This window comes from Dendropsophus ebraccatus, chromosome 4 (assembly GCF_027789765.1).
Source record: "Dendropsophus ebraccatus isolate aDenEbr1 chromosome 4, aDenEbr1.pat, whole genome shotgun sequence".
NCBI lineage: Eukaryota > Metazoa > Chordata > Amphibia > Anura > Hylidae > Dendropsophus > Dendropsophus ebraccatus.
In genome coordinates, this window is record NC_091457.1 from 135122419 (window position 1) to 135143332 (window position 20914).

The following is a 20914-nucleotide window of genomic DNA, read 5'->3' on the forward strand; positions in this document are numbered from 1 at the left end:
CATGGGCAATTGTATTCCTCATCTTCCATGCATGCTTCAGACTCATTTTATAGACTGTCATTGTAAATCATGAACCTTCTTACAGCAAGACAAGGGCAAAAATATTCTCTATATCAGGGGAACCCAGACCATACCGACTATACCAAAGTTCCTGCCAACTGCTGCTGCCGCCATGATTATGAGTCGGGTAATATTGTGTTGGTTATAGAGGTAGAGACTATGTCTAAGTTCTTTGCACAGTAGTGAGTAAGGCTTTTAATAATTGAGTCAGTAATCACAGATACCAACAAATGTTGGATTGTGTACAATGCAACAACATGGCGCTTATCCTCGCTACAGATAGTACAACATTTGCAGGTATGGAACAATGCAAATATTGGAAACATAGAAGATTGTCGGCAGAAAAAGACCACCTGGTCTAGACCATCTAGTTTGCTCACAGGAGCATTGCAGCCTCTTCAAACAGCTGATCGATGGAGGTGTCAAAAGTGAGACTCGCACCAGTCTAATATAGTTGGCCATTCTGAAGATGGCCCATCAATTTTTAAAAGGCTGTAGAACTCTGCATACAAGGTACACATTTAGTTGCTATCAAACTATATATTTTTTTCCAGGTATTCCTGATAACGTTTTTTTTTTTATTGGAGGTAAAATGGGGATTATTGATCAGGGGCCACATATAAAGTGCAGAAGTGAGCACCTTTAGTAGTCGTTTATTATCTGCACAAGTTACTTACCTGCCCCGCGTTCTCAAGGTTCTGTACTGGTGTAGTCTTGTTGCACTCAGGCTTTAGGTTTGGGGTTTCATTTAGCCGGAATTACAAGAATATTCTAGAAAGGTAATAAGTATGAACCAGCATAATGTATACATTTGTCATGACTCTCGAAATCTGCTGAAACTGGTCTCATCTTCTAGGACCTAGGGCTTGTGTGAAGAGCTGAAATGTGATCACTGTTTCTTCCTTTAGGTTTAGCATTTATTTTATTTTCAGTTTAGAAGGAACATTTTCTGCTTTCAGCTTGTGTAACTGAGGAATTGGCCTCGAGCCATCTGTTGTCTGAAACCGCATTTCACATAGAAATAAGTAGTAACATTTATTCTCCAGAGATAACCGCTGCCAGTGACAGTTACAAATGGTGAGATTCTATGCTGTAATACTCTGTAATAGCTGGGAGATCAGGGCCCGAAATCTCCTCTTCACCAGTATGTGTCAGACCACACCGTCCTTTTCACCATTATGTGCCAGACTACATGTTCTTTTTCACCAGTATGTGTCAAACCACACCTTGTCACCAACACATCAGACCACTCCTTCCTTTTCACCAAGATTTGTCAGTCCGCTCCCTTACTTTTCACCATAATCTGTCAGACTGTCATTCTTGTGTTTGTGTCCGATCCCTTCTTTCTTTTCACCAGTATATCTCAGACCACTCCTTTCTTTTCGCCAGTAAATGTCTGATTACTCCTTTTTTTTACCACCAGTATATGTCAGACCACTCTTTACTTTTCACCAGTATGCGTCAGACCACTCCTTCCTTTTCACCATTATGTGTCAGACTACATGTTCTTTTTCAACAGTATGTGTCAAACCACACCTTCCTTTTCACCAGTATCTGTCAGACCACTCCCTTTTTTTCACCAATATCTGTCAGATCACTAATGTTTCTTGTGTTTGTATCCAATCACTATTTTCTTTTCACCAGTATATCTCAGACCACTCCTTTGTTTTCACCAGTAAATGTCTGACTTTTTGTTTCCACCACAGTTATGTCAGACCACTCCTTCCTTTTCTCCAGTATCTGTCAGCCCAGTAATCTTTCTTGTGTTTGTGTAAGACCACTTCTTCCTTTCCACCAGTATGTGTCAGACCACTCCTTCCTGTTCACCAGTATGTGTCAGACCACTCCTTCCTGTTCACCAGTATGTGTCAGATCAGCCCTTTCTTTTCACCAGTATGTGTCAGACCACTTCTTCCTTTTCACCAGTATGTGTCAGACCACTCCTTCCTTTTCACCAGTATGTGTCAGACCACTCCTTCCTTTTCACCAGTATGTGTCAGACCACTCCTTCCTTTTCACCAGTATGTGTCAGACCACTCCTTCCTTTTCACCAGTATGTGTTAGACCACTCCTTCCTTTTCACCAGTATGTGTCAGACCACTCCTTCCTTTTCACCAGTATGTGTCAGACCACTCCTTCCTTTTCACCAGTATGTGTCAGACCACTCCTTCCTTTTCACCAGTATGTGTCAGACCACTCCTTCCTTTTCACCAGTATGTGTCAGACCACTCCTTCCTTTTCACCAGTATGTGTCAGACCACTCCTTCCTTTTCACCAGTATGTGTCAGACCACTCCTTCCTTTTCACCAGTATGTGTCAGACCATTCCTTCCTTTTCACCAGTATGTGTCAGACCACTCCTTCCTTTTCACCAGTATGTGTCAGACCATTCCTTCCTTTTCACCAGTATGTGTCAGACCATTCCTTCCTTTTCACCAGTATGTGTCAGACCACTCCTTCCTTTTCACCAGTATGTGTCAGACCACTCCTTCCTTTTCACCAGTATGTGTCAGACCACTCCTTCCTTTTCACCAGTATGTGTCAGACCACTCCTTTCTTTTCACCAGTATGTGCCAGACCACTTTACCCAGGTCTCCTTTTTATCAGGCCAGTCTTTTCCATTTCATGCCAGTATATTAGATCACATCTCCAAGATTCTATTATGTGTCATGAATATCCTTGTCTTCTAGGTACCATACAAAACCTTCCTTAGATTTCTCTGCTCATGTGTACACATCTTTTTTTTTCAATCAATATTCCTCTTTGACAGAGCCCTCCTCTTTACGCACCAAGATAAATCAGACACAACTTAGTGTACTGTATTTAATACTCTATGTGTAATGCAGATGGACCATGTCTAAAGATAGGGAATGTAGGGTCAGGCTGTTATGTTGGTACCTGTTATTACCTAATCACTATCTATCTGTATTGATTGACGACCCCCTAGTGGTGGTAAATTGTCATCAACACTCTTCTACATGGACTCAAATTGACCTTTTCTTTTACAAAACAATTGAAGAGCACTATGTGAATGCTGTCCTATACTCTAGTGCCAATACAACCTTTATCATGTAATATTGTCAATATACCATGTTACCAAGCTGGCGCCACACTGCAGCCTTAACATGTTTGTGGATTTGAAGGCTCAGTTTTGGTACCATGGGGTATTTGTCTACTATGTTGGCTAGCTACAATATATAATATTAAATACTGTACATTACAAAAAATGCAGATCCGAAGGAGGTAAGTTACTGTAAATGTAACCGTATTAGGCTTATAATTTAGCAGTTTTGTAGTAATATATTAATGTGTGCTGAAATGTATCCAAATCTGCATTGTTTGTTCTAAAGTAATGGCATCCTATTGATCTGTCATAGTGTCATTTCTGGATTATACCGGTGCAGGGGGAAACTAGTTTGGTAAATAGCAGAATCAGCAGCAGCTTGCTCAGACCACATGCAGACACTTGATATGAGCCACAATGTTCTGCTAAAGTGAGGAAGCAGAAAGCTTCACATATTGCCTTTTCACAGATCTGCTGATCCGCTTACTAATGCATTTCACAATTCTGTGCTAAATATATGTGAGCTGCCTGCAAATATTGGGATGTCAGCCAGGGTCACCGTATAAAAGTAATTCTGGCTATAATCTGAATCATGCATCATGGGAGATACAATATTCTCTAGTATCTAACCACATCTCCCGCAGGAAAAACACTTATGACATATTATGGAACTACTTATTACAGCTAATTATAGGCACAATTTTTCATATTCTGATGCAGCAGAGCCGAACGTGACATCCATTTCTGGTCAGTGATGACAATGATTGGGTTATGTAGAAATTCATATAAATCCCTCTTGATAACACATCAAAATAATAATCTGTGCCTAGTGTTAATCTTTAAAGAGGCATTGCCCCAATTTTTCTTTTTTACATTTTATAGGTTTATTCAAGTTAATACATACGGCCACTAGATTTCACCCTTCCTGTCACATTGCAGTCCATGCTCCCTCCATGATGATATTTGGTCTTTTCTCTGTTAAAAAAATGAGACCAAACACAGGAAGTCCCAGTCTTTTCCGTTCACAGACATGGCTTAGTACTGATTGACAGCTATCCCTGAGCCCGCACAGAGTAGGACAAGGAGAGAATCCTGAGGGTGCTCGCATTGTATGGTCAGCTCTCCTGTCATACAGCACCAAAACCTCTGTAACCACACAGTGACATACTGACTAAGGGTGGTATTACACAGGCCGAGCAGGGCCTGATAATAAATGTAAACGAGCAGTGATCTGCTAGATCGCCGCTCGTTTACTGGGCCTATTACACGGCCCGATAATCGTTAAACAAGGGCTGCAAGGACATCGTTACCGATGTCCTTGCAGCCCTTGCATAACTATATACATTACCCATCCACGTTCCAGGGCTGCTGCTGCGGTCTTCTTCTCCCCGGGTCCCGTGCGCTCTTACGTCAGAGTGGCCTGTCAGCTGACGGGCCACTCAGTCAATCACAGGCCAGGACCGCCGCGGCCTGTGATTGGCCGGACGGCCTGTCAGCTGACAGGCCACTCTGACGTTACAGCGCGCGGGACCCGGGAAGAAGAAGACCGCAGCAGCAGCCCTGGAACGTGGATGGGTAATGTATATCATTAGTCGCCGCCTGCGCACCGCTATTACACGTAGCGGTACGCGGTCGGCGCCCGACAAAGATAGGTCATAACCTATATCAACGATCAACCGATGATCGTTGTCATCGGCTGATCATTGTATTTATTACATGGAACAATAATCGCGCGAATTGGGCCGATTAGCGTTCCGTGTAATAGTACCCTAAATTGCCACATAACAAACAGCATTGTCTCTGGGTAAGCTGCAGAGCGGATAATACAATTAGCAAAAGTTAATAATATAATTATGGTCCTTTTACACAGATGAATTATCATTCAAATTTTCGCAATAACGATCGCATTTGAGCGATAATCAGCTCGTGTAAACACAGCTAATGATCAAGCTATGAGCGAGAGAGTGTTCTCAAATCATTGCTGGTCGTTCGCTGATAATTCGCAGATTGCTTTGTCTAAACAGTCTTTGAAAGAGTCATCCTAGTGTGTGAGATGGCCTTAAACGATCTTAAAGCGATCATAATAACGATTTTTAGAACGATTTATCTCTACATCTAAATGTTGATCGGCATAAAAAAAAAATAATTACTTTGAAATCGTTAAATGATCGATTGAGCGAATTATTGCTCCTTGTAAAAGGACCGTAAGTCTAAGTTATCTGCTCTCAGTTGATATATAACCTACATGATGAACAGGTGACTGGGACTTCCTGTGCTTGGTCTCTTTTTTTTTTTTTAGCAGAGAAAAGACGAGCATTGGCCACAGTTTTCCTTATGTATAACGTTGATCTAAACAGAAAACTTGGGCAATTCGGCACCACCACCACATAGAATGTACTGATGTGCTGCTTAGTAAAACCTAAGGTTCGATTCCTGAGCTATTGGCAATACTGCTAATATGCTTTTGAGCTTCTCTGGTACACTGGAGGTGCTCAACAGCCCCAGGCACCACTTTTCCTGTTCTCTCATGAATATTCTAGATACGTCTCCAAATTCCATGCAGCCTCAGTGATTTAGTGAACACTCTATCTCAGTGTTTCTCAACCTTTTCAAGCCAAGTACCCCCATGTGACGAGATGCTCCAGCCAAGTACCCCCAAGGATGCAATCCATTAATAACATTGCTTCAGGGTAGATTCACACGTACGCTTCACAGCTAAATACACTGTGATACTCTGTACTGTTATGGCCTATGGCTCTGCATGCTCACAGAGGATTTTCATTCTGCTGCAAGAATGTGGCCACAGCCTATTTACCTAATTAGCCGCCGGCCCTTAACAGATCATACTTACCTGCCTGCACTCCCACCTGCTTCTCTGGCATCCGGCTCACTGACAGCCGCTCATCCAATCAGTGGCTGCGGTGAGACAGTGCACTGATTGGCCAGAGAAACAGGTGGGAGCGCAGGCAGGTAAGCATGGTATGTCCCTTTCAGTTAGGTATGCCCCTGGAGCCAGATACACCCTTTCCAAACACATATACCTCTTTTGGCTAGGTATGCCTCTTGCAGCCAGGTATGTCCCATGGAGCCATAAGTGCCCCCTGGAATCAGATATGCCCCTTACTGCCAGATATGCTGTCTGTAAATAAGAATGTCCTTTGCAGCCAGATACCTCCCCCTCATGTAGTCAGGATGCCTCCTTCTATGTAGCCAGATACCTCCTCCCCATATGTAGCCAGATATCTCCTCCCCATACGTAGCCAGATACCTCCCCCCCCATACGTAGCCAGATACCTCATCCCCAGGTGATGGGGGGACAGAGGAGCTGCTGTGCTCCCATAGTAATGCACCCTGCCCTGCCCCCATAGTAATTCATTCTGCCCTGCTGTGCTCTCATAGTAATGCTCCCTACCCTTCCCCCATAGTAATACTCCCTGCCCTGCTGTGCCCTCATAATACTGCCCCCTGCCCCCATAGTAATGCCCACCATTCTACTTCCCCCTCCTGCCCCAACACAACAAAAAAAACTTTATACTTACCCAATCTGGGCATGGAGCGGGTCTTCCTCTATTCTCCAGCCTCTGAGCCACGAGCAGATTATGGGGAGAGTAAGGTATGAGGGGGAAAAGAAGGAAAGAGGAAGATAGAGGAGGTAAGGGGGGAGAGAGGAGGTGATGGGGGGAGAGAGGAGGTGAAGGGGGAGAGGAAGAGAGAGGAGGTGATGGTGGGAGAGAGATGCTGATGGGGGACAGAGGAGGTGATGGTGGGAGAGAGATGCTGATGGGGGACAGAGATGCTGATGGGGGACAGAGGAGGTGATGGGGGACAGAGGAGGTGATGGGGGACAGAGGAGGTGATGGGGGACAGAGAAGGTGATGGGGGACAGAGGAGGTGATGGGGGACAGAGGAGGTGATGGGGGACAGAGGAGGTGATGGGGGACAGAGATGCTGATGGGGGACAGAGGGGGTGATGGGGGACAGAGGGGGTGATGGGGGACAGAGATGCTGATGGGGGACAGAGGAGGTGATGGGGGACAGAGGAGGTGATGGGGGACAGAGGAGGTGATGGGGGACAGAGATGCTGATGGGGGACAGAGGGGGTGATGGGGGACAGAGATGCTGATGGGGGACAGAGATGCTGATGGGGGACAGAGATGCTGATGGGGACAGAGGAGGTGATGGGGGACAGAGATGCTGATGGGGGACAGAGATGCTGATGGGAGACAGAGATGCTAATGGGGGACAGAGATGCTGATGGGGGTGGGAGAAGATGATGGGGGTGGGAGAAGATGATGGGGGTGAGAGGAGATGATGGGGTGAGAGGAGGAGATGATGGGGGTGAGAGAGGAGATGATGGAGGTGAGAGGAGATGATGGGGATGAGGGGAGGAGATGATTGGGGTGAGAGGAAGAGATGATGGGGGGTGAGAGGAGATGATGGGGGGTGAGAGGAAGAGATGATGGGGGTGAGAGGAGATGATGGGGGGTGAGAGGAAGAGATGATGGGGGTGAGAGAGGAGATGATGGGGGTGAGAGGAAGAGATGATGGGGTAAGAGAGGAGATGATGGGGGTGAGAGAGGAGATGATGGAGGTGAGAGGAGATGATGGGGATGAGGGGAGGAGATGATTGGGGTGAGAGGAAGAGATGATGGGGGTAAGAGGAGAAGATGATTGGGGTGAGAGGAGATGATGGGGGGTGAGAGGAAGAGATGATGGGGGTGAGAGGAGATGATGGGGGGTGAGAGGAGGAGATGATGGGGGTGAGAGAGGAGATGATGGGGGTGAGAGGAAGAGATGATGGGGTAAGAGAGGAGATGATGGGGGTGAGAGGAAGAGATGATGGGGGTGAGAGGAAGAGATGATGGGGGTAAGAGAGGAGATGATGGGGGTGAGAGGAGATGATTGGGGTGAGAGGAAGAGATGTTGGGGGTGAGAGGAGATGATGGGGGTAAGAGAGGAGATGATGGGGGTGAGAGGAAGAGATGATGGGGGTAAGATAGGAGATGATTGGGGTGAGAGGAAGACATGATGGGGGTAAGAGAGGAGATGATGGGGGTGAGAGGAAGAGATGATGGGGGTAAGATAGGAGATGATTGGGGTGAGAGGAAGACATGATGGGGGTGAGAGGAGATGATTGGGGTGAGAGGAAGAGATGATGGGGTAAGAGAGGAGATGACGGGGGTGAGAGGAGATGATTGGGGTGAGAGGAAGAGATGATGAGGGGGGGTTAGGAGGAGATGATTGGGGTGAGAGGAAGAGATGATGGGGGTGAGAGGAGATGATGGGGGGTGAGAGGAGATGATGATGATGGGGGTGAGAGAGGAGATGATGGGGGTGAGAGGAGATGATGATGGGGGTGAGAGGAGATGATTGGGGTGAGAGGAGATGATGGGGGGTGAGAGGAAGAGATGATGGGGATGAGAGAGGAGATGATGGGGGTGAGAGGAGATGATGATGGGGGTGAGAGAGGAGATGATGGGGGTGAGAGGAGATGATGATGGGGGTGAGAGGAGATGATTGGGGTAAGAGAGGAGATGATGGGGGTGAGAGTAAGTGATGGGGGGACAGAGGGGGTGATAGATGCTGATGGGGTGGATTTTGTGTTGTGGGCACAATCGGGGTGGGAAGGTGCTATTAGGAGCTGAGAGGGGTCCGGGGAGCTCCAGGTCAGAGAACCGGGGGGAAAGGGGGTTGTGGTGCGCGCAACTATCCCACCTGGGGCTCTGGCAGGAGTTGTATGTGGATCGGGAGATGGGGCCTCCCCCACATTTACCAGGGTCCAGGACCACCTCCAGGGCAGGCCGGAGGAGGCGAGCCCTCGGCCAGGGACAAGCGGCAGCGGCGGGCCATCGACGTGGGGGCTGCCCCATCTTCTGGTCCACATACACCTCCTGCCAGAGCCCCGGGAGGTATAGCCCCGCCCACCACGATCAGTCGCCGGCCCTGTTCTCTGACCTGGAGCTGGCCGGAGTCCTCTCAACTGCTAATAGCTCCCTCCCGCCCCGATGCCAAATCCATCCCCCTTACCTCTTCTCTTTCCCCATCACCTTCACGCCGCTCCCGGATCCAGGAGCCGCAGGGGGACAGCGTGCACCAGACGCTGCATCCCTGACTGTCTCCATGCTTCCTCCAGCAACATCTCCCGTCCCCCACAGAACGCTGCTGAGATGCTGCTGGGGGAATGAAGGAGAGAGCTGCTGCTGCGCTTGGCGCCGGGACATTGCTCAGTGATAGCAATGTCCCGGCACCCAGAGCCAAAGTTTGTTTGTTTCCCCCCACCTCCCGCGTACCCCCTCAACCTGCGGCGCGTACCCCCTGGGGTACGCGGCGTACCGCAGGTTGAGAAACACTGCTCTATCTGAAAGAGATAATTACCCCTATAGTAACCTCCTCAGCTCCTCCTAGTGGTGGCACATGCAGATAGAGTTTTACCATGTAAGTTCATGCAGATTTGGAGCTCGGTATCAGATAATAGAGCTCCCAGCAACAATATGATCATTATTTTTTACCCATTGGGTGTGATTGTTTGATAAATCTTCCCATGTCACTTTCTTTACTTGGACTCTGACCTCTTTCATCAGTGGACAATTTCATCTTTGTTTTTTTACTGCCCTTTACAACATAGAGAACTATATTTATTATACTTGGGCAATAACCATTGCCGAGAGCCATATGAATCGATCCTTTATAGGGCTGACATTACATATTCTGTGCTTGCAGGAGGTTACATGTTATGTCTTCTGTAGGCATACCAGAGATTATAGCACGGTTTTCATATCTTTTCTATTGTATTACCTTTGTGCAGTTGCTGGTTAGTGACAGCAGGAAGACCAGTAAATTATTGTGTGACGCTGTGCCAGGAAATTGCACCATCGGGACAGTACCAATAGCTCTATTGTATTCTTATCACAGACTAATATTGGGCACAATCTGAAATAAAAGGACTATTTTGGCTGTATGTCCATAGGGATTGCATTATGTTAGCATACTTATCATTTACCATTGCCAGAATATAAACCTACAGGAAGAGATAACATTGATTGTGATTCCCATTAATGCTTTAACAATGTGAAGTTTTTCTTGTACTAAACTTAGGGGGCCCAGGGCAACCCCAAGGATTAGAATCTGATAATCCTCCTTATCAGCAAAAGCTTCCTGGTCAAGATCTGCTTCTACAGAATGAACCACCGGGACCATCAGCCACTATGGGTCAGCGGCCATCATCTGTAGGACAGACAACGTCTTCTGTCAGCAATGAGGAGTCCCTACCCAGCCAACAGAAGGAAAAGCCTAAAAAAACTCAACCCCATCCACAGTTGAAGTAAGACCATAGAGAATTTATAAACCATAAGATAAAAATAAACAATATAAAGCTCTGTTCACATCTGTATAAGCCGCAGTGTTGCAGATTTTGTTATATTTAAAGGAGAAGTCTGTCAATTTATAAAATCCGGGAGGGAAATTGATTACAAGTACAGACTTGCCGCTCCCCATGCCCGCAGTGAGCGGCAGGACCTGCCTCGGGACCGGGATCTCTGTTTGGTTTTGCCACCAAACTCAATTGGCAATGACCTCCAGCAGATAGGCAAAAATATTATTCAATCCAACAATGGGCACTTTTGTTTTAAAAAAAAGCTTTTGATATCTTGTTGATTTTTATCACCTGGGGTGTTAAGGTCCTAATATACTTTATACTTTTACAGACGGCAAGTTTGGCCACCAGTATATAGTATATGAGGCCTCCTGAGCCTCCACTGACAGAATTTTAATGCCTGACATTTTTGTTCTAGGAGAGATATGCCACTGCCAGAGCTCTGGTTGAAGTAAACCCTTTCCTATAGAGAGCACAGGAAAATGTGACCATTGTTTGTGTGTATGGGGAGGATAGGAGAAACAGTTATTGAAGGTGTATGACCATGCATGTGTTCAGACCCTGACCATGAGACTGACTGCTGAGAGCTACTGACAGCTGAGCATATTCTTTCTTAGCCAGAAGAAACTCATAATGTAAAACTATAGGACTGTCCTGGCCTCATCAACATAGAACAGGGAGAGGAAGGCATGGCTGGATCGAGCATTTGAAAGCTAAGTGATCCTTCTCTACCCCAACATGTATGAGGGGAAAGTCAGGAGGCCTGCGTACAATCCACAGGTTCGGATGATCTTTTCTAATATCTGTGAGGACCTTTACTGTTAGTTGTGTATTGAAAGCAACCCATTGCTTGTGACTGTAGATGACCTTCCTTTATAAGGGTTGTCCGTAAAGCAATTGGGGCAACAACCATTTTTGGTGGACCTCTTGTACCGTTAGTACTTATCGGACATTACCAGCATATGACCAATTGCTAAATTACTATGGTGGCACCCAGCTATCAATGTATACATGCATTTCCAGGAGGAATAACAGAGGATCGGCACAACTCTGAGTTCTAAGAAAAGATAATTTTATGAATTTGGAGATTCTCGTTAGGAGACCTTCTTAGGACAGCAAAGAGTTGTCTGGACCCCACAATCCAATTGAACCTTTGCAAGATTTATTCCAATAATATCCCTGATATTACTTCTGCATCAGTTTGCAGATTCAGCATTAGCCGTCTCCAGATAGATTGCAGCACTTCATGGCGTTCCTTATTTAGCAGTCATCTTTGTCTCTTATACCTGATGGCCCATTATGTAACAGTACAGAAAGATCTTTCCTCATTTCACAATCGGCATTTAGCCCTTGTATTATTAGAAACACATCTTATCACGTGAGGTCAGTATGGTGATAAGTGGGAGGTGTCACCCAGAGAGAAGGAAATCCTTGTGCGATTAGTCACGTTCCTCCCACATTCATACTGTACGCTGCTGTCTCTCCCGGCTTGTAATAACTGAGATAATAATCTCTTACTCTCATCACCGATCTGATATAAGGGACGTGCCTTAACTCTCTTCACCTTCCCTATAAAAAAAAAAAATATTTCTATTTTTATAATTTCAAGTGATTCTTATAAAATAGCTTTTATTATTAAATATACTCTTTTATTATTATTACCTTTTATTTTCCCTGTTAGAATATAAGATCTGTTAGGGCCAATGCACGCTGCAAAGTCAACTTCACAAATGTCAGAAGTCCAATGCTGAGACTCCACCAATCACGAAAACCAAGGGGCAGTGCAGTCTTTAAGAGCACCATGATTAGTAGGGGGGGAAAAAAGAAAAGAAAAGAATTTTTTTACCTTAGATGTCCTGATCACAATGGTGTTTTTACTGTTTTGCTGCTCTTCCTGTTCCCAAGATATAGGGGTTTTACTATAGGGCCCTTGGAGGCCCAAAATCGTCTTTAACCCCAAGAATAATAAAGATATAATAATTACATTTGGCCAAACAGTTCCATATTTAGTGAGAATCAGGAACCCCTTATAACACGGCACTCCTTAAAGGGATTATTCAGCATTTTTTATATTGTACAACAGCTATAGGAAAAATAGCAAAGAGCACATGCTTACCTCTCCGCACTCTCCCAATGTCATTCCACGTTGCCTCTGGTGTGCCCCACTGGTTGCAACCACCACCACCAAGTGAGAGCCTGCTTAGCCAATTGTTGACTGAGCCATGGCCAATAATTGGCTGTGCAGATTGTCACTCCCAAGATGAGTTAGTCTTTGAATTGGCAGCAGCTGCAACCAGTGGAGGACACCAGAGACACTGTAGAAGGACATCGGGGGATCACAGAGAAGTAAGCATCAGTTCTTTGTTATTTTCACTATATCTGCAGCACATTATCAAAAATTTTTACACCCGAGAAATACTTCAAAGCAAAACTATCAGCAGGTTAGACGACTCTAACCTGCTGACAGTCCCCTAATGCGCATGGGGCGCCGAGGAGAAAGGTATCTCTCTTACCTTCCTCCTCTGCGCTATTCTTGTGCAGTTAGTAGTTGAATCCGCAGCCTGGAGCACCTGTTAGGAGTACTGCCCCGCCCCCTTTGTGCTAACCGACCCACCCTTTCCATTGGTATCATTAATCATTAGAAAGAGAGGGCCAGTTAGGCGAGATGGGGGCGGGTCAGTGCGCCTAACGGTGCTCCGGGTCGTCGATTCAACTACTATCTGCACACAGGAACAGTGCCAAGGAGGAAGGTAAGAGACATACCATCCTCTACGGAGCCTATGCGCATTAGGGGGCTATTGGTGGGTTAAATTAATCTAACCCGCTGATAGTTCCCCTTTAAGCTAGCATGGCCATCTTGACAGCCATGTTTGCTTCAGTCATGTAATCAGAAGGTGCTTCCCATGTCTCACTATACTGTGCAAGAACTTGTCTTCACTGTGTGCACCTGTTGGAGAACAGGATGCTTTAAGCCTTGTTGAATTTGTAAAGCAACTTAAAGTCAGAAAGCCACCACTAAAGCCGTCTATACAAAACTAGTAAAGAAACTGGAAACTACAGGAATATTGTTGGAGATACATAGTAAAGGCTAAAAATGCTGCAACAAATGACGCCAAACGTTGGAGGCATTGTTGTCTTCTCCAAGATATTCTTTACACAAATTGTCTCAGCAGATTTGGACATCGAAAGAGCTGAAAAGAAATCTCATCATGCCTAGCGAATAACTGCAATACATTTAACTGTAAAAGTCCAACTTCTGTAGGTTATCGAGAACTGCTGGCATCTATTAAAAGCAATGACCACCCATTGACTGTCATAGGACCCATTATTATTCTTTCTTTTTCTGCAGGCCAAATGGGAGAGGGAATTGTGATACCCAGCAGCATTTATCCGTAGACATGCACAGATAGCACACTTAAATTTCTTGGTCAAAACAATGACTCTTCAATTCTTATCAGACACAAATGATATATCTGACTTGTGTAATTGTTACCAAATGTATGGCAACGTCTAGTTCTCCTGCCTTGTGCATCCCTCTTGGAAATGGTAAACCATTCCTATAATTATTAATAGAGTTGGAAATCACTACACGGCTACATTGCATGCTGTTTTGGATATTGACCCCATACTTTTTTTTTTCTTATTTTTCACATTCCTCATTTACTGACGTTAATTCAGACCATTACTATACATGGGATCTAAGTCAGCGACATTGTAGAATATTGATTTTTTTTACCTGTCAAACATTTTCATGTAGCTTCTGAGCTGCTTTGTAAGGTCATTGTCCTACATTGTCGCAAACTTTCTGCCAGCATGTCCTAAAGCATTACCGCCAGATTTAGCCTTATATTGGGTGGTCCTCTGCATGGTACTTTCTGTTGGTCCCCCATATGGTCTACTGTTATACAATGATCCATTATCTGTCACATACAGGCCCACGTTTACTAAGACTGAAGTTCGTTGTTACATTTAGAACTGACTTACAGTCAGAAACCCAATTCCATGCCCGCTATGAGCATTTGTGCCAGATTTGTTTTTGGAGAATATAGTCGAACCAGCTATCACATTTGCAAACAATTGCCAATTCAGATTCATACAGGAGCAGAACGCACAGACTGACAAATGTTTATGCGACAATACATTCAGTGCTGAACTCACTCAATATGAGTGGCAAGGAATACAGTGTATGGCTTGCCACTCAGTGTACAAGAGCAGGGACTCCTATCATTGATAGGAGTCCCTGTTGCTATATTCTAATTTTCTGAAAAGAATTCCCAAAAATGTATTTTGACAAATCTAAACATTGGAAGAAAATTCAGAGAGAAATCAATTTAAAAGAATTAGTAAAATGTAACCAAAGTCTCGTGGATCATTCTTATGTAAAAAAAAAAAAAACATGCCAGACTGAACTAAACCTACAGTGAGCCTGTGCACAGTGGCAGATGGTTGATTGACCTTGGCTGATTGTGCCAAATCCTGTTTTGTTTCAGACATAATTAGCCAAAAAAATGGCAGATCAGGCTATTGGCACACACAAGTCTGTCAGCCATCACATGCAATTAGAGATGAGCGAACCTCGAGCATGCTCGAGTCCATCCGAACCCGAACTTTTGCATTTGATTAGCGGTGGCTGCTGAACTTGGATAAAGCCCTAAGGCTATGTGGAAAACATGGATATAGTCATTGGCTGTATCCATGTTTTCCAGACAACCTTAGAGCTTTATCCAACTTCAGCAGCCCCACCTAATCAAATACCGAACGTTCAGGTTCAGATGGACTCAAACCCGAACCCTGTTCGCTCATCTCTACATGCAATTCTTCGTGGGTAATTTATAGATGTCGGTTGCCAAAACTGCTAAAATCGGCAATTGCAGCTCTTATCTTTTGTGCATGGCTAGCCCTAAGGCACTCATACACCTTCAATAACTGACAGGTATGTCGCCCGCCCACAGGGACGTGTGACGGAGCCTGCGATGTTCTCTATGGGTAGGAGTAAGCTTTCACTGCAGCTAATCTCTTTCATAACAAAGGGGTCGGCCATGATGGAAAATCACCACCAACATCATCCATTGGTAGTCTATTTGCCCCATACAGCCAAATACGCTGCGAGTGGCGGGTTCAGCCTGCATAGGTCTAAGATGTATGGCCATCTTTAGACTAATCCCATAACCACATGAGGGGCAGTAAGTAAAAGATTGCGGGGACCCCCTGGCATTGCTAGATGATGTGTCCATTGCTGCTACTTTTATTGTCTATGGGGGCTTTTGTAGATATTTAAGCACTCTTGTGAATAGAAGAAATAGGAGAAACTTTCTTCTATTCACAAGTGTACTGCGGCATTCTAACGTGCTTAAGAAAGGAGCACCCCCAACGTGTATCGGCTACAGTCCCCAGCACGCCCGACTGTTCCCCTACGCCACACTAAGGAGTAGTGCCGGTGAACTCTCCTACACATTCCTATTTAAGCACTCTATTACCCATAGAGAATAAATGGGGCAGCAGTACTCAGACATGATTACCATTCCTTGAGATCATTCTTGAGTTCATTCACTAGTGATAAATCTTAATGGCTAGACCATCCCTTCAAAAGACTTTTCTAGGATTTTACAAACATGCCTGCTCTCTTCCCAAAATAGCACCACACTTTCCATGCCTTGTGTTTAGTATCGTAGTTCCACTAAAGTGAATGGGTAAACATTGTAATACCACCCACAAACAAGTGGGGGCATTGTCACAAAAAAGCAGTCATGTTTGTTTAACACAATCAAGCCTTTAAGCTGTTGGAGGCTTGGGTTATCAATCTTCCTGTCCTGAACAGCTGTATGATGTGACCCTATAATTGTGTCTATGCTTATAGCCAGAGATAGACTCGTATTACAATAATCAGATTTAAAACAAGGAGTCAGAGATAAGTTTTTTCCGATAGTTGTTTAATGTTCATTGGAATAAATTGTTAGCGGTGTCATAGAAGGCACCCAAATAGTAACCAATAACTCACAATCACATACTTCTTCAGGTCTCTCCAGCACCAAAATGGCCGCCTTGTATTTGTTTGTCTTCATGCTCTTTGAGTCTATGAATAGCAAATTGCTTCCTAAACTAAATGTATTTTTATTTTACTTTAACCAGCAAGTCCCAGTCTCTGACCAATGCTTTCAACTTCAGCCAGTCATCATTTTTCCGCTCATCAACTACCGACGATGAAGCTAAAGCGGACACCATCCGGAACCTGAGGAAGTCCTTCGCCAGTCTCTTCTCTGACTCTTAAAACCGATTGTAAAGGATAATCCTTAAAACTATGAGGTGTAAAAAATAACCTAAACAGAATAGTCAAGAGATGAACTGTAGCTTCTTACTTCTGTGCAAGTTTATTAGCCATAGGCGTCTTAGCCATAATACTTGGAGCATATGTGTCTGTCGCTGGTGTATACCGTTTGTAAGAGCAATATTGCTTTATTGTATGGAGACTGAGCCATAACCACCAACGTTATCAGCGATTGCTATAGCTATGGTTAGTTGTTTATATTGTTTTTATGTTATGTATATTTGATTAGTTATTTTATCCCCAGTGACTATGTTTGTAGTGTTTTCTGGAAAAATGGTATTCTTAGTGAGATTTGAGATGTTTTTATCATTTTTGTGCCTGTGTCTACTCATTCTTTTCTCATTTTCCTCGGAACTCTTACAGTTCTAGCTAGATGGGATTATTGTGCCAATATATTACTCAGTCCATGTTCTAATTTCTATGTCAAAGCAGAGCTCAAGTAAGAGATGGCCCTCTAAGATGTTAAAAGCATCAATGCAAAGCCCCATACTGACTGCTGGGGACATATCTCAGAATAGGGAACTAGAGAAACTGTTTTGGAATCTTTACTAGTTTGTGGTCTATAAAAGGACCATATAGGGACCAATTTGCCTAAAGCTGGCCATACACAATAGAATATTCTTGGCCAACCCTGCCGATTGGGGTGGCACCATGTTATGTGTATGGTTGGCTCCTGACTCTCCCCTAACGGATAATATTGGGGCAAGAATCTGGATTTTTCAGTAGAATAAAGCTATCACCAGAGGGCCCTGACAATGACTCATCCACTCTCTCCATTAAAAATGTATGCACAATTGGAGAGCACATGCGTATGGGAGGATAGGGTTGGGAGTTCAGCTAACTAACATGCATAGCCAGCTTGAAGGAATTCTCTAATTCCTTACATTGACAACCTATCATTAGGATAGGCCATCAATATCTGATGGAGTTCCAACACCAGGCTCTCTGCTTGTCAGTTGTTCAGCACAGCCCCCTTGGCCAGACGTGAGCTGTAAAAGAAACCAAAAGAAGACAGCACTTCATACTGGCTATTCTGGTGTTGCTGCATTGCATTAGGTAGGCCCGGAGACTGACTCAATTGCCTGTGAGAACCAAATTAGAGTCTTAATGAATTTTCCCTTGGATGCGGGCCAGCTTGGGAGAGAGAAACACAGACACTGACGATGGGCCATCAATATGTGGAATTGGCAAAGCTTTGTAATGCCTTATGCAGAAGAGCATATTAGAATATTAAATTATGAATGTATCCTTTATATAACATATACAGAGTAATACAGCACTCCATTATGTGGTTGGGTGTTCCTTTATAGAGCATCTGTATTCAAGATGCAGGTGCATCCATCCTCTCTAGCCACCAGGATTTAAATGACGGTTTCGGGGAACCAAACTGCAATTTCACTCATCTCTAATTTTAAGAGGAGAAGTTTGGATTGACAGGGTCGTGTAGGAGTGCCTTCCTTTTGTGTACAGATTTGACATGCTTAGTGTGACATTGAGAGTAAAATACAGAAGACTTACATACATATAAAAGTGAGAAGGGCGTAGACCAGGAAAGTGATTGTGTACATTAGGATTATGTGAGTGATCACAGAGAGATCTTCACACCTCCAGGATGACAGACTATAGTTTTGTATCGTAGGAAGAACAGCTCTGGAGCACAAACAGGTAAAATACTGTATAGCTTAAGATGAAAGCAACATTCAGAGTTTTTATTATTTGGGCAGAGGAAGGGGATTAAACTATATCTGGAGAAACCTTCTTGATAGTAGTTGTACATTTTATGCCGTATAATAAAACAATCCTCTTGGAGACCAAGAGCTGTGGTACTAGTGAAATAAGACTATTGTAAATCGCTTTATAGTGCTGTGTAAATATCATTTTGTTTCATAACTTTGCTATTTCCTTCCTTGTAATTTTTTCGCTTTTACCCTCCCAGTCTTCATACAGCTCAATGCAAAATGCTGTTGCCAATGTAGCAGCCCTTGGCGTCATAGAGTATATTGAAGTTCATTTAAGCAGGAGAAATACTATGTATATAATATATACCATGCAAATAAAGAGACCGGTCCACGATTTATGGGTTATTTGTTTCTTTATCATTTATTTGATTCTGGCAATTCTTTTCTGGTAACCCTGACCATAGGCTATTTGCAATGAAAAAATTAAGATGGTTCCTTCTTTGTTCCACCCAGAGATAAACACGTCCATTGGTGTCTACAAGCTTCTTCTATTCTTCCTATGGCAGTAAACCTGCACACTTAACCACTACATTTATTCCCGTCTGACCACCAGATTTCTTCCCGTCTGACCACAGATTTCTTCCCGTCTGACCACCAGATTTCTTTACGTCAACCGTGTTTCTTATAGGGTCCCATAGACTAAGCGATTTTTAATGATAAACAATCTCATTTGCGATCCTGAAATTGTTCACCATATTACACAGAATGATAGTCGTTAGTAACGATTGTAACTCCATCCGATCCCAACAAAAGAATCAACGATGGGCAATTACACTGAACAATTAGTGAACGATTAACAATGATTTTAAGGTCAGGTCTTAATGAACGATCAACGACACACAAGCCATTTTTTTTATCATTGCCTGCAATTACACGGAATGATTATTGTTTGAATTTGAACAATATAACGATAATCGTCCTGTGTAATAGGGCCTATAGTGTTTGTGTAGGGCTAGATGGAACTGGGTAATAGAGACCCCTTGCACTCCCTATGTTTTAGTACTGAATGTACCAAGGTCTCTCTCCATTTACAGAAATAAGGTGTGTATGTATAGACATGGATTGGGCTGTTGGAGGGCAACAACCCATGAAATTCATTAATTAAGATCTAGGATGTGGTCTTTTGGTGTTGCTTTTATTTATTATTTTAATATATATATATATATATATATATATATACACTAACTCACAAAAAGCATACAAAACAAAATACAAATTAAAACAAATATATTTCCTATTGACGGAGCTATAGGTATCACCTCGCTTGGGATCTCCCAACAGGAGGAGCAGCCAGCATAATGCACACACAAAAAAGTATACGGACTATGATACCATTCTTGTACCTGTTTGCAGTTTAATCTACCACACCGTCATTGAGATAATTCCAGTGTATTGTACATATCTCTATACTGTTGTTGGGTGTGTGTGGGCATGTTGGAGCATAAACACAGAAAAATAGTATGATCACTTTCTACTAATACATGCTTATATATTTCCAGTAATGGCTCGTTCACATATCTCCACCATGCGGCATGCAGGAAACACATAAAAAGAAATGCTGCATGCAAATCCGACAAATGTTGCGTCCGTTGGTACTATGGACGATCCTGGATCGACAGGCAAATGTAAACCAAGCCTTAGGGACAACAGCTGAGCTACTCATACTACTCATAAATTAATCATCTATACAGTCTACTTCTTCCACCATAGAAGTTGGCCTGAAGCCCACTGGAAAATGTGGTTGCTCTTTTGTATTGTCCATTCTTTCAGCAGAGTGCCGCAGAGAGCGAAGGCGCCCTGTACTTAAAATTGAGACACTGAGGCAGACGGAATTCCTCAATTGCTGTCTATTTTCCTTAGTGTGCATTCACCCTTGGTTAGAAATATTTTTTTCATATTGCTTCTGATCTTTCCTCCAACTAACCTTTTTTTTTTTTTTTTTAATAGTTATGCCCAACTACCACTATACTGTATGTATATATATATATATATATATATATATATATATATATATATATATCTCCAAACTCGCTACATTTCTGGCACTTACACATCACTGTGGAGCTGGCATCGCGGCATCTATACAATAGAAGCCAGTCTCTAACTTTTCACAGCCACATTAGTGGTGACCCCGCCCAGCTCCGCCCACTTTTAACCACGCGGCTGCTGTATGAGGCTCTGGGAGCCTGCTTGTACATCCACAGCTGTAAGCACGGCTCTCACCCCGATAACAGCCATTTGGTGTCAATATACTGGCTCCCTGAGCCCTGCCGTCCATTCTACCACCCGCATGAACTGCATGTACCAATTTCTGAATGGTTTTTATCTAATAGTTTTATCTTTATATGAATTTTA

The 20914-nt window shown here is 43.8% G+C and overlaps 1 protein-coding gene across 1 annotated transcript in view; it reads left to right on the forward strand.

Moving 5' to 3' along the window:
* The window catches only part of SYN2 (synapsin II), a 215388-nt gene extending 196551 nt beyond the window's left edge, over positions 1-18837 (forward strand). The window contains exons 12-13 of the mRNA XM_069967083.1: positions 10219-10444; positions 16625-18837. Coding sequence (XP_069823184.1) covers positions 10219-10444; positions 16625-16763 — 365 coding nt within the window. The 3' untranslated portion in view covers positions 16764-18837. The remainder of the gene's footprint in view (positions 1-10218; positions 10445-16624) is intronic.
* The last annotated feature ends 2077 nt before the right edge of the window (positions 18838-20914 follow it).